The sequence below is a fragment of the Triticum aestivum genome, chromosome 5A, assembly GCF_018294505.1.
Source record: "Triticum aestivum cultivar Chinese Spring chromosome 5A, IWGSC CS RefSeq v2.1, whole genome shotgun sequence".
Classification (NCBI taxonomy): domain Eukaryota; kingdom Viridiplantae; phylum Streptophyta; class Magnoliopsida; order Poales; family Poaceae; genus Triticum; species Triticum aestivum.
The window spans coordinates 514954999-514969603 of record NC_057806.1 but is presented as its reverse complement, the minus strand read 5'-3'; the positions used below and the strand labels follow the sequence as shown (position 1 = coordinate 514969603).

The 14605-nt window shown below is 46.2% G+C and overlaps 1 protein-coding gene across 1 annotated transcript; it reads left to right on the top strand.

The window, feature by feature from the left end:
• The first annotated feature begins 2076 nt into the window (after positions 1 to 2076).
• LOC123107440 (uncharacterized) lies at positions 2077 to 3539 on the top strand. Its single transcript, XM_044529426.1, has one exon. It carries the CDS (start codon positions 2332 to 2334, stop codon positions 3298 to 3300), a length of 969 nt encoding a protein of 322 aa, XP_044385361.1. The 5' UTR covers positions 2077 to 2331; the 3' UTR covers positions 3301 to 3539.
• The last annotated feature ends 11066 nt before the right edge of the window (positions 3540 to 14605 follow it).

The window sequence follows — 14605 nt, the reverse complement described above, 5'->3', positions numbered from 1 at the left end:
GCAGGATTCATCTCTGCGGCTCTCGCGGCTTGGTGATGCGGGGTGGGAGCCCTCTTCCTAGGCTCCAGTGGTGGCACACTCAGGCTGTGGCCGCTGCGCCAAGGCTCCTACGGTGGCACTGTTGCCGCGGGTGGTCGCCGGATCTAGGCGGCTGGATCTGGGGCTTTGAAGGCGGTCGAGATGGTGCACATGTTGTCGGGTGGATTTCTTGGGACGGATTCGGGTGAAAACCTGGTTTTCGGCCGATGGCTGGAACCGGTGATGACGATGTCCTTATCATCGTTTCCTTCATGAAGGCATCATCGAGGTGAAGCTCCTAACTCCACTCAATACCTCCGGGGGAAACCCTAGATCAACTGATCGGATGCTGGCGACAAGTATGTGTCGTCACCTCCTTGGGGGCAGCATTCTTGGAGGTGCACTCGGCTTCGCGGGACCAGCGGACATCATCTTTGGTGGAGCGGTGCTTCATCCTACACATTGATGGCGACGGATCTCGACGGCATGGCGCAGTGCAGATTTGGAGTTCGATGTGCGAGGATGGTCTCGCGCAGGAGGACGACGCTGTCTGGCATCGTGGTGGCGTCGATGGCAGAGAGACCTGGCACGGTTGATGCAACAATACAGCTTTGAAGATGGATTAGTGGCAGGTGGCTGCGGCGACCTCATACCCGGCAGGCGTCCTGGTTGAGGAGTTCGCCGGGCTGGTAGGTTCCCCATACCCGACAGGCGTCCTGGTTAGGACTTTAAGTCTTAGGCTGCGTTTGGTTCAGCTTTTTTTTACCAACTTCTGCTTTGAAAAGCCAAAAGCTAACCAAAGGGGTAAATGTTCAAAGCAGCTTTTGAGAATCTGTAGCTTCCCCCTAGTGTAAATTTCAAAGCTGGGGGTACCCTAACTTTTCAGCTTCCAGCTTTTCCACAGCAGCTTTTTCACAGCAACTTTTTCAGAATCTGCAGCTCAACCAAACACAGCCTTAGATGTTTAGGTTTGGCTGCGATGTCTGTTTGGTATTAGGCCCAGGCTATCTGCACCCCTTCATTAACTGGATAGGTGTAGCGACAGTTTGTTGCTTAGACGGCGGCCTTAGTCTTACTGTTGTATGACTTTGTAAGGTCTTGTGTGAATAATTAATAAAGTGGTCATATGCATCGCTCAGATGCAGATGCCGGGGGTCATCCTCCTTTTTAAAAAAACACCTTCGTGAGAGAAGAGCATAAGCGAGTATAGCTCGCGCGCTATCCCCGGACCTACACACTAAATACGACCGGACATCTTTCATAGCCTCAATGTTAGAGTTTTACCAAAAATCAACATAGAAACTGTACTATGAGGAAACTGCAAAAATACTTTGTATCGAAGTAGCTAATCCAGCCCATGTTGTTGAGGATAATGTTCGGCTTCGCTAGCCTACTTGTAGAATGGCATGGCTGTGGTTAATTCAAAAAAATTACTTCTTACCGCTAGTAATAAGTATCTTGAGCCGACCGTGCTAATTGAGTACGGACCTCCAAAAAAGAAGACAAATTTGAACTCAATAATGACAGAAAAAGGAGCATATTAGAAGAGACGATGGCAACAATCCAACAGGGTTCCTCGAAGGAAACAATGAGATCCAACGGCACGGGGCCTCTTCTTCTTGGCTTCTTCTCCCCGGCAAAACACAATCCAGTTCGTACCGCTGGATAAGTAACGAAAGGTGAAATAGAGAGACAAACGAACATGCATGGTTGTATGTGTGTCATTGATGTATGTGTGTGTTTCTGTCTCCATGTATATACATACATACAACAGTATAATAAGTGTAGGTTAGGCTACCTGTTAGTGTATGGTTGAGCACCTGGGCTTGTTTATTCCGGATGGCGGCTAGCTCTTGGCCCCAACAACTACCAATCGATCGATCCATGAGTTCCTCGATCCGACGAAAATACCTGATTTTGCTATTTGAATGCATGCATGCTGAGACGTTGATGCGTCGCCTGTAAAGTGTAAACGGCAGCCGTCTTCACATGGTCCTAGCTGCCGCGAATATATACCGAATCCGCCATAGATTAGTGCATGTTGATCCAGCAGGAACCTCCTCAACCAGTTGAAAATTCGGCTGCAGCTGTCGTCTTTGCATAGTTAACTCTGGCTCGTGATCACACGATCTAGTCTCCTCCTGTACTGGTAGGCTAGGAGTATAAGAGACATGGCGATGTCGATCCGTTTCGTCTCGTCAAGAAACCTCAACGTGCTGCCTGACAGCCTGAGAGAAGCAAGAAAGCAGTAGGCACCACACTCTTGCTCGCTAGCTCCGGTGCTAGCTGCAGATCAGGGAGCGGGGGAGAGAGATGCCCGTGGTGGGGCTCATCCCGTTCGTGTACGCGGCGATCAAGAGGAAGCGGAGGTCGTCGTCAGCGAGGGCGGACCGCTACGCGGAGATCGCCGCCAGCGCCGCCGCTGCGCTGGGGCGGGAGCGCGCGCGCTTCGACGGCGGCGGTGCGTACCTGTCCCAGAGCTGCCATTTCGTCGTGCGTCCACCTTCGCCGCCCGACGAGCTCGGGTTCTCGTACGACGGCGACAGCCGCCCGCCACCAGAGAGTCTCTTGCGGAAGCTTTCCTCGGCAGATCGCTACGAGCTCTTGCTGCCCACGTGCGGGAGGGAGGACGCGCGCTTCGACGGCGGCGGCTACCAGTCCCAGAGCTGCCGGTTCGCGGCCCGTCCTTGGACGGCCGACGAGGTCGGTGTACAATGCGACGGAGGCTCCACTCGCAGCACGCAGCCGGAGGGCGCACCACGCCAGCTGCTTCCTCCGGCCAGCAGCCGAGACGACCCCCTCCCCACAGACGAGACGAGAGGACGGGATAACGCGCGCTTCGACGGCGGCGGTTATCAGTCTCAGAGCTGCCGGTTCGCCGTGCGTCCTTCGCCGGTCGACGAGCTCACTGTTTCGCGCGACGAAGGCGGCGCGTCCCGCAACCCGCCGGCGCAACCGGAGGGTCTCTCGCGGCAGCTGCTTCTGCCGGCCAGCCGAAAAGACCCCCTCGGCACCGGTGAGACGCGCTGGCGGGAGCGAGAGCACGCTCGCTTGGACGGCGGCGGTCACCAGTCTCAGAGCTGCCGGTTCGCCGCGCGACCTTCGGATGCCTACAAGTTCGAGCTCAGTTTCTCGCATGACGAAGAATACAGCGTCGCCAGTCAGGCGCCGGAGGACCTCTCGCGCAAGCTGCTGTTGCCGGCCGGCCGGAGGGAGCGCGAGGTCTCCAGGTCCCTGAGGTTCAGCAGCAAGCGCGTGTTCGCATGGGTCAGTGGCGCCTAACATTCCTTGTTGCTTTCTGTCGAGCAGTTTGCGTGCAGCTCCAGACCGTTGCGAAACCCGCGGTGAGCTTTGAGTGCTTTGACGTGTCGGGCATCTGAATATATTCGACGCATATTTCAAATTTGGAACAATTGTTTGATCAATGTGTCTATATTTTTTATTTTAAAAATGTGTCTACACTTTTTTTATTTCGTGATGGTCCACAAAAGAAAATGGTTGAAGAGTGACTAGGACGCCAGCATAAGAATCGGAGGAGCACGTAAACAAACGTTGTTTACTAACAGTGATATCTCCAGTTCATCAGAGTTTAAGTGTTGATGCTCGTATTTATCTTGAATTTATTTCAGAATTTTCAGCGATGCACGTTTAATGAGATACGATGTCTCCGTCGACTACAAGGCGCCTACGGTGACTTCGTAAAATCTCAAGATAATATGCCGGCTCAGTCTTTCGGAGGTGATCATATGAGTAGGGTGTGTATGCTTAATAGAGGTGGGTGTATGCATGTATATATAAACGGCTGCATCTGTACGGTGTTAAATAAAAAGCTTGACAACGTGTTGACTCATTTTTAGTTAAATTTTTTGTTTGTAAATATAAATATGGGCCTAATATTATAGGCGAGCAAAATGATGAATGTGCTTAGAGATGCAGCCCTATGCTAGAGAGCATACGACATTTTTCGACAAGGGTGGATTTTATTGACTTAAAATAAATCATGGATATAAATACAATGAGTACACATTCGACTTCTACATAGTTAAAATGTACACATCCAACATTAATACACGTAAAAATACATCGACAAAAAGCAAAATCATATAAGACTCCTGCTCTTTCTTTCTCTTGTGGATACCCACCCACAGAAAAGTTAGTACCTTACTTGTTCTTGAGCTGGTCAACTATGTCCTCCGTAGTGAAGACTCCTTTATTTCTTCATCATCTTCAAAGTCTCCCATTGTAGCATCATAACATGGAAGAAACCCTTGAGCAATATCGGAATGGCCCTAGAGAGAACCCCATTCTTTCAAGAAAGTTCTAATTAATCTATACCTACTATTAAAGAGAATAGGTATTTTTGATTTGGTTTAGTCCTTTTCGTTTGGTTTGAGTTCACGCTAAGTGATCTGATCCAGGTACTTGTACGTTGATGGGCCTTTTATGGGCTTTTATAGAGACCGCGAAAAATAATTAGATTAAAATAAATCAATATTGTCAGAATTGATCACATGAACTCCTATCTGGATGTTTTATGTATCAACCAACGACCTATACGCCATTCACATTTACTAATCTCAACTCGTTCTAAATATATGAGTGGCAGTCCTCGTGTATAGGGCGAGCTAATTAAAGGAAGGACTTGAGGTAAAAAATATAGCATAATTAAAAAAAGATTTATAGGCTTTAATGTGTTGGACTACTAAATTAGAAAAGGAATAATTTGATTCCCGACTAAAACGGGTGAGGACATCATGGTAACTAAAGGAAGAATTTTACTTAAATGGAATCAGTGGAAGATTATGCCCGGCAAAGAAAATATAACACGGCTAAATTGCATCGTATTTTTTTATGTTCATTTTATAGAAGGATGCTATGAGACATTATGCTTGAACAAAATATCATTCTTTTCCCATTGCAACGCACGGGCATATGTGCTAGTTATGTTAAAAATAAATAAGGAAAATAGGAGTAAGCGAGTAGGGTCAACAAGATTCTAAACGAATACCACAAGGACGATGATGAAGAGATAAGGGGCGAAGGATATTTTTTCTATTATTCCAATTCTTATTTATTGGAGCCGTTCAGCCTCCAGGCCGCGCTCTACCTCAATGTCGTGCTCTGTCGCCTCCCGCTCGGCTGCCAGCAACCGCCCCCACACATAGAGGTGTTGTCGCTCCTCCTCCTCCTCCTCGGTCGCACCCTGCCAAACGGGCGGGCACAACACGTAGATGGGAAGCACTCTCGTCCGCTGGTAGACCTTGGACCCGAGCGTGGGCGCGGGTGGTGGCGGTGTGTTGGCCTCGATGTCGGCCGCCGAGTCCGCCAATGCCTTCTCAAGACCAGGCCACCTGGCCATCTCCTCGTGCTCAGACTCCCCGAGCGCCCTTCGTGTCAGTCTCCTTGAGGGCCGCCTGGAACATGGCCTCCTCCTCTACGTGCTCGTGCTTCACCACCATCGGCGGTGGTGGAGCGCGGGCATCCATCTGGACGATCCCCTCGCGGCGCACATCGTGCTCTGTGGTGAACCGAACGTCCCAGTTCGGGGAGTCCGCCATGTAGGCTGGGTCGTGACGCGTAGGCGAGAAGGCAGCACGATGGTTGCGGATCTCGGCCGCACGCGCGCGCTCGGACTGCGGTACCGCCAGCACCGGAATCATGCTGGGTCGAGGTGCCAGCCGTGTGAGAGGTTGATGTCCGACCACGACAGAGGGGTGCGGTGCTCACAATGGTAGTGTGCCCGGCGCATGGGGAGGTATAACCGACCGCGCTCGTGTCACAGTCGCATCCGCCCCCTGCCACCCTGATGTCTACTACACAACTTTATTCTTATATACGTTGTTGGGCCTCCAAGTGCAGAGTTTTGTAGGACAATAACAAATTTCCCTTAAGTGGATGACCTAAGGTTTATCAATCCATGGGAGGCATAGGATGAAGATGGTCTCTCTCAAACAACACTGCAATCAAATACAAGAAATCTTTTGTGTCCCCGATACACCCAATACAATGGTAAATTATATAGGTGCACTAGTTCGGCGAAGAGATGGTGATACAAGTGTAGTATGGATAGTAGATATAGGTTTTTGTATATGAAATAATGAAAACAGTAAGGTAGCAAGTAACAAAAGTGAGCACAAACGGTATTGCAATGCTTGAAAACAAGGCCTAGGGTTCATACTTTCACTAGTCCAATCTCTCAACAGTGCTAACATAACTGAATCATATAACAATCCCTCAGCGTGTGATACGTCCATTTTGCATCATGCTTTTATATCGATTTTTATTGCATTATGGGCTGTTATTACACATTATGTCACAATACTTATGTCTATTCTCTCTTATTTTACAAGGTTTACATAAAGAGGGAGAATGCCGACAGCTGGGATTCTGGGCTGGGAAAGGAGCAAATATTAGAGACCTATTCTACACAGCTCCAAAAGTCCTGAAACCCTGAAACTTCACGGAAGACGTTTTCAGAATATATAAAAAATACTGAGCGCAAGAAGTTCACCAGGGGAGCCACACCCTGCCCATGAGGGTGGGGGGCGCGCCCTACCCCCTAGGCACGCCCCCTACCTCGTGGGCCCCCTGGTGGCCCTCCGATGGCCATCTTCTGCTATATGGAGTCTTTCGATGAGGAAAAAATCACAAGCCATCTTTCCGGACGAGACTCTGCCGCCACAAGGCGGAACCTTGGCGGAACCAATCTAGGGCTCTGACGGAGCTGTTCTGCCGGGGAAACTTCCCTTCGGGAGGGGGAAATCATCACCATCATCATCACCAACGCTCCTCTCATCGGGAGAGGGCAATCTCCATCAACATCTTCACCAGCACCATCTCCTCTCAAAACCCTAGTTCATCTCTTGTATCCAATTCTTGTCTCCAAGTCCGGGATTGGTACCTGTGGGTTGGTAGTAGTGTTAATTACTCCTTGTAGTTGATGCTAGTTGGTTTATTTGGTGGAAGATCATATGTTCAGATCCTATATGCATATTAATACCCCTCTGATTATGAACATGAATATGCTTTGTGAGTAGTTACGTTTGTTCCTGAGGACATGGGAGAAGTCTTGCTATTAGTAGTCATGTGAATTTGATATTCGTTCGATATTTTGATGAGATGTATGTTGTCTCTCCTCTAGTGGTGTTATGTGAACGTCGACTACATGACACCTCACCATTATTTGGGCCTAGAGGAAGGCATTGGGAAGTAATAAGTAGATGATGGGTTGCTAGAGTGATAGAAGCTTAAACCCTACTTTATGCGTTGCTTCGTAAGGGACTGATTTGGATCCATATGTTTCATGCTATGGTTAGGTTTACCTTAATACTTTTGTTGTAGTTGCGGATGCTTGCAATAGAGGTTAATCATAAGTGGGATGCTTTTCCAAGTAAGGGCAGCACCCAAGCACCGGTCCACCCACATACCAAATTATCAAAGTACCGAACGCGAATCATATGAACGTGATGAAAACTAGCTTGACGATATTCCCATGTGTCCTTGGGAGCGCTTTACATCATATAAGAGTTTGTCCAGGCTTGTCCTTTGCTACAAAAAGGATTGGGCCACCTTGCTGCACTTTATTTACTTTTGTTACTTGTTACTCGTTACAAATTATCCAATCAAAAACTATTCGTTACCTATTATTTCAGTGCTTGCAGAGAATACCTTGCTAAAAACCGCTTATCATTTCCTTCTGCTCCTGTTGGGTTCGACACTCTTACTTATCGAAAGGACTACGATAGATCCCCTATACTTATGGGTCATCAACGTGCAACAAAGAATCACTCCAAATTTTCTATCTGAAAAAGTAGGACGAAAACATGTATCAACCTCTATGCCTAGATTACCCCAATGTCACCACAGAAATCCGCAAGTTGATTACAAAACATACATCAAGCGAATCAATAGAATACCCCATTGTCATCATGCGTATCCATATGCAAGACATACATCAAGTGATATTAAATCCAATATTTAATCCAACATAACGAGAGCTCAAAGAGCAAGACTCAATTCATCACAACAAAGATAGAGAGGGAAGAACACCATATGATCCAACTATATTAACAAAGCTCATGATACATCAAGATCGTGCCAAATCAAGAACACGAGAGAGAGAGAGAGATCAAACACATAGCTACTAGTACATATCCTCAGCCCTCGGGGGTGAACTACTCACACATCATCATGAGAATGGAGGAGAAGTTGGTGGTGATGGTGATGGAGGAGATGTCCCCGGCGGTGTCTCGACACAACCGGGGGAGAGGGGAAGGGACCCCTCCTTCTTTTTCATTGGCCCTCCGGGGGTGGGGGTAGGGATCTCTCCCCTAGATTGGATATCTATGTTTTCTTCTATTTCTCGCTACTTTTTTGTGGCCGAAAATTGTTTCTTATATTTCCGGAGATCCTCCGATTGGGCCGAAATTTTGAGGGGATTTTAATTGGGAAATTATCTTTCTTGCGGATAAAGAATGCTCCAACCGACTTACGAGGTGCCCACAAGGCATCCCGGCAAGGCTAGGGGGTAGGTCGCGCCATGTTTCCTTGTGGGGCCCTCGATCACCGTCTTGTGTTGATTCTTCCTCCCAAAAATCACATATATTCCATAGAAATCTCTGTAAATTTTTATCGCATTTGGATTTTGTTTAGTATGGATTTTCTGCGAAACGAAAAACATGCAATAAACATGAACTCACACTGGGAACTAGATTAATAAGTTAGTCCATTAAAATAATATAAAAGTGCACCAAAACCATATAAAATTATTGTCAACATGGCATGAATACTTCATAAATTATAGATACGTTGGAGACGTATCACGCCCCAATGTGAAGTTTGCCACGCTTGTTGAAGAAGCCCATAGCGCCGGCGGCGGCTAAGGTTCGTGTCAGTTGGTCGGGGAGCAAGAAGCTAGATGTGGACAGGACGGGCACGTGAGACTTCCCGTGGCCGACGTGTGGGCCCGTGTGTGTGTGTGACATTTAATTGGGCCAACATTGGTGGTTGGGCGGCCGACACACGGACCTAAGGCAGACACCAAGTGGACGCGCAGCGTGTCTGTCTCATGTCCACATGGACACAAATCTGGGAAAAATTTGGATAGCAAATGCTTCCAGATGGACATTCAAGTGGACATATTTTGGGAACGCGTTGGCGCATCGCGATCGGACGAAATGTGTTAGCGCATTGGAGTTGGCCTAAACGGGTGCCCTAGGACATTTGAGGCCCTGTGCAACTGCGCTTGTTGCACATGCCCAAGGCCGACCCTGCTTGCATCCCATGTCGACAGCCGTCTACCGTGACTAGCGCCTCAGTGTTGAACACCCGTCGTGCATCAACCTCAGTAGTGGTGCCTGCCAGAGCCTCATTGACGACAAGGTGTGCCTATTTTCCATGCCTAGCCATAGCCTCATCGACTTCGACATATCGACACACGTCATAGGAGTTGCATCGCTTAGATCTGCCCTGTCCCCGCGTGCCCCGTTGCTAGTACACTGCTCCATGGCCACCTCTCCCGAGGTCGGCCCATCCTTCCCAGCCACTGCATCGTTGTTAGCAACATAGCCGCGCGCCACTTCTGGCTTCAGATCTGACGCCTCGAATGCATCCAACATGCTGGCATCGCAGTCTCCCATCACAACTTGGGTGGTATCGATGTCAATCGCTGTATCCACAAGATGCAACTACAACCTTGACGACGCACCGTCCCATGACGAGAGTGTCCTGGCATTTCCGAAGAAGACCTTAACGTGATGGTTGTTGAAGTGCACAAGCACCAGGCGCAAGCAACCATTGCTGCTTGTATAGGTGCTTGTTGGTCCGAGACGATGAGGAAGACAGAGCGGATCTCCTGATCATGCAGACCCATGTATGCACCGATGGTGGCCATGCTAGAGCCGTCGGGCGCTGCTAGCCCATGCAGGATGCGGCAAACCTCCGTCGTGGCGCGGCCCTTCGGGTCATGCAACACCCCATGAGCGTCGATTCAGGCTACAAGTGGGAGTGGATAATAGTGCGACTAACTTAGCCCATCCCACTTAAACTGTTTAGTCGACACCCGTGGGGCATCACAAAATTTAGACGGGCTATCCCTTTTTTTTATAAAAGTGAGCCCGTCTCTCCGATTTCTATTACCAGGAATCACCAAGTTCTTACAAGGGACCAAACTAAAGGAGAAACAAAAGGGAGCAGCACCTTGATAACCCACAAGTATAGGGGATCACGACAGTCTTCAAGGGTAGTATTTCACCCAATTTTTTTGATTCGACACAAGGGAGCCAAAGAATATTTATGAGCCTTAGCAGTTGAGTTGTGAATTCAACCACACGTGGGAAATAATATTTCTGCAGCAAAGTGTTTAGTAGAATAGTAGTTTGATAGTTTCAATAGTAGCAGTAAGTCAGTAACAGTAGTAATAGTAACAAGAACAGTAACAGAAGCAGTTTGTGATGATTGTAACAGCAGCAGCAGTAGTAACTTAGCAAAGATGAATACGGGAAAAGTGTAGACATTGGATCAGCGATGGATATTTGTGTTTGATGATATTCATCATATAATAGTCACAACCTAGAGAGATACATGAGAGCTTCAATTCATCAATGTATGTAGGCATGTATTACGTATATAGTTATACGTGCTTATAAAAAGAACTTGCATGACATCTTTTATTCTACCCCTCCCATGGCAGCAGGGTCCATAAGGAAACTAAGGGATATTAACGCCTCCTTTTAATAGAGAACCGTAACAAAGCATTAACACATGGTGAATACATAAACTCCTCGAATTACAGTCATCCCCAGAGAGTATCCCAACTATCGTCACTTTGGGGTCTACGAATCAGAACAATAACAAGTGCATATAACTAGCAAATAAGATCAAGAACTCAAATATATTCAAGTGCATATAACTAGTAGATAAAATCAAGAGCTCAAATATATTCATGAAAATATAGAGGGTTCAGATCTGAAATCAAGGCACTTGGTCCCTAGTGACAAGCATTAAGCATAGCAAAGTCATGGCAACATCAATCTCAGAACATAGTGGATACTAGGGATCAAGCCCTAACAAATTGACTCGATTACATGACAAATCTCATCCAACTCCATCACCATCCAGAAAGCCTATGAAGGAATTACTCATTCCCGATGCTGAGCATCATGGAATTGTTGATGGAGAAGGGTTGATGATGACGACATCGACGAATACCCCTCTCCGGAGCCTCGAACAGATTCCAGATCATCTCTCCTGATGAAGAACATGAGGTGGTGGTGGCTCCGCCTCGTAAAACACGATGATTATTTCTCTCTAATTTTTTTTTCTTCACGAGACCTTACTTATGCAGTTGGAGTTAGGGCTAACGGAGGCATGTGGGACCCATGAGCTCACAGGGCGCACCCTAGGGGGCGCCGCCTAAGCTCGTGACTCCCTAGTGGCCCCCTCCAATGGGTATCTTCACCAATATTTTTATATATTCTGGAAATATTCTCCGTCAAGTTTTAGCCCAATCCGAGAACTTTTATTTCTGCACACAAATAATACCATGGTAGTTCTGCTGAAAACAACATCAATCCGGGTTTGTTTCATTCAAACTATGCAAATTAGAGTCCAAAACAAGAGCAAAAGTGTTTGGCAAAGTAGATATGTTTGGGACGTACCACACGTACCAACGACACATCTAATCCCAACTAAGAAAGGTCAGAAGGGGAGCCATCCCTCCCCCACAACCCCCCCCCCCCCGCAAAGGACCAGATCTATGGCTCGGGCTCAAAATCGTCTCAGAACCTACGAATCAAGTATCAACATTATTACATGCATTTTAAAGTAGGAGTGATACGTTCATTTTTATTACAGGACCAGCAAGTGAAAAGAGTAAAAGAGAAGAGCCTTGAAGCAACATGATACGTCCATTTTGCATCATGCTTTTATATTGAAATTTATTGCATTATGGGTTGTTATTACACATTATAGCATAATACTTATGCCTTTTCTCTCTTATTTTACAAGGTTTACATAAAGAGGGAGAATGCCGGCAGTTGGAATTCTGGGCAGAAAAAGGAGCAAATATTAGAGACCTATTCTGCACAACTCCAAAAGTCCTGAAACTTCACGGAGAGTCATTTTGGAATTAATAAAAAAAATTGGGCGAAGAAAGCACCAGAGGGGGGCCACCAGCCATCCACAAGGGCGGAGGGCGCGTTCTACCCCCTAGGCGCTCCCCTGCCTTATGGGCCACATGGCAGGCCCCCGATGCCCATCTTCTGCTATATGATGTGTTTTGACCTAGAAAAAAAATCAGAAAAAGCTTTCAGGACGAAGCGTTGCTGTCTCGAGGTGGAACCTGGGCAGAACCAATCTAGGGCTCCGGCGGAGCTATTCTGCCGGGGGAACTTCCCTCTGGGAGGGGGAAATCAAAGCCATCGTCATCACCAATGATCCTCTCATCAAGAGGGGGTCAATCTCCATCAACATCAACATCTTCAACAGAACCATCTCCTCTCAAACCCTAGTTCATCTCTTGCATCCGATCTTTGTCTCAAAACCTTAGATTGGTACCTGTGGGGTTGCTAGTAGTGTTGATTACTCCTTGTAGTTGATGCTAGTTGGTTTATTCGGTGGAAGATCGTGTGTTCAAATCCTTAATGATAATTAATACTCCTATGATTATGAACATGAATATGCTTTGTGAGTAGTTACATTTGTTCCTGAGGACATGGGAGAAGTCTTGTTATAAGTAATCATGTGAATTTGGTATTCGTTCGATATTTTGATGAGATGTATGTTGTCTCTCCTTTAGTGGTGTTATGTGAACGTCGACTAAATGACACTTCACCATGATTTTGGCCTAGGGGATGGCATTGGGAAGTAATAAGTAGATGATGGGTTGCTAGAGTGACAGAAGCTTAAACCCTAGTTTATGCGTTGCTTCGTAAGGGGCTGATTTGGATCCATATGTTTCATGCCATGGTTAGATTTATCTTAATTATTCTTTCGTAGTTGGGGATGCTTGTGAGAGGGGTTAATCATAAGTGGGAGGCTTGTCCAAGGAATGACACACCCAAGCAACGGTCCACCCACATATCAAATTATCAAAATAACGAACGCAAATCATATGAGCATGATGAAAACTAACTTGACAATAATTCCCATGTGTCCTCGGGAGCGCTTTGCTTTATATAAGAGTTCGTCCAGGCTTGTCTGTTGCTACAAAAAGGATTGGGCCACCTTGCTGCACCTTATTTACTTTTGTTATTTGCTACCCGTTACGAATTATCTTATCACAAAACTATCTGTTATCGATAATTTCCGTGCTTGCAGATAATGCCTTGCTGAAAACCGCTTGTCATTTCCTTCTACCCCTCGTTGGGTCCGACATTACTACTTATCGAAAGGACTACAATAGATCCCCTATACTTGTGGGTCATCAAGACTCTTTTCTGGCACCGTGGCCAGGGAGTGAAGCGCCTTTGTTAAATGGAATTTGGTAAGGAAACATTTATATAGTGTGCTGAAATTTACTGTCACTTGTTACTATGGAAAATAATCCTTTGAGGGGCTTGTTCGCGGTATCTTCACCTCGACGAGAAGAACAAAGAGTTTCCCCTCAACCTACTGCACCTACTGAAAATATTTATTATGAAATTCCTTCGGGTATGATAGAGAAACTGCTAGCTAATCCTTATGCAGGAGATGGAACATTACATCCTGATATGCATCTAATCTATGTGGATGAAGTTTGTGAATTATTTAAGCTTGCAGGTTTGGCCGAGGATGAAGTCAAGAAGAAGGTCTTCCCTTTATCTTTGAAGGAGAAGGCATTGACATGGTATAGGCTATGTGATGATATGGGTCATGGAACTACAACCGATTAAAATTGGAATTTCATCAGAAGTTTTATCCTATGCATCTGGTTCATTGTGATCCAAATTACATATATAATTTTTGGCCTCATGAAGGAGAAAGTATCGCTCAAGCTTGGGGTGGCTTAATTCAATGTTATATTCATGCCCCAATCATGAGCTCTCAAGAGAAATTGTTATCCAGAATTTTTATGCCCGACTTTCTCATAATGATCGATCCATGCTCGATGCTTCTTGTACTGGTTCTTTTATGAAGAAGGATGTTGAATTCAAATATGATTTATTGGAAAGAATTAAACGCAACTCTGAAGATTGGCAACTCAACGAAGGTAATGAGTTAGGTATAAACCTTAAGTTTGATTGTGTTAAATCTTTTATGGATGCCGATGCTTTCCATGATTTTAGCACTAAATATGGATTGACTCTGAGATAGTAGCTTCCTTTTGTGAATCATTTTCTACTCATGTTGATCTCCCTAAGGAGAAGTGGTTTAAATATCATCCTCCCATTTAAGTGAAAGTAGTAGAACCTATTAAAGTTGAAGAAGAAACTATTACTTATAATGTTGATCCTATTGTTCCTACTACTTATATTGAGAAGCCACCTTTTCCTGTTAGAATAAAGGATCATACTAAAGCTTCAACTGTGGTTCGTAAGAGTTATACTAGAACACCTACACCCCCTGAACAAATTAAAGTTGAACCTAGTATTGCTATGGTTAAAGATCT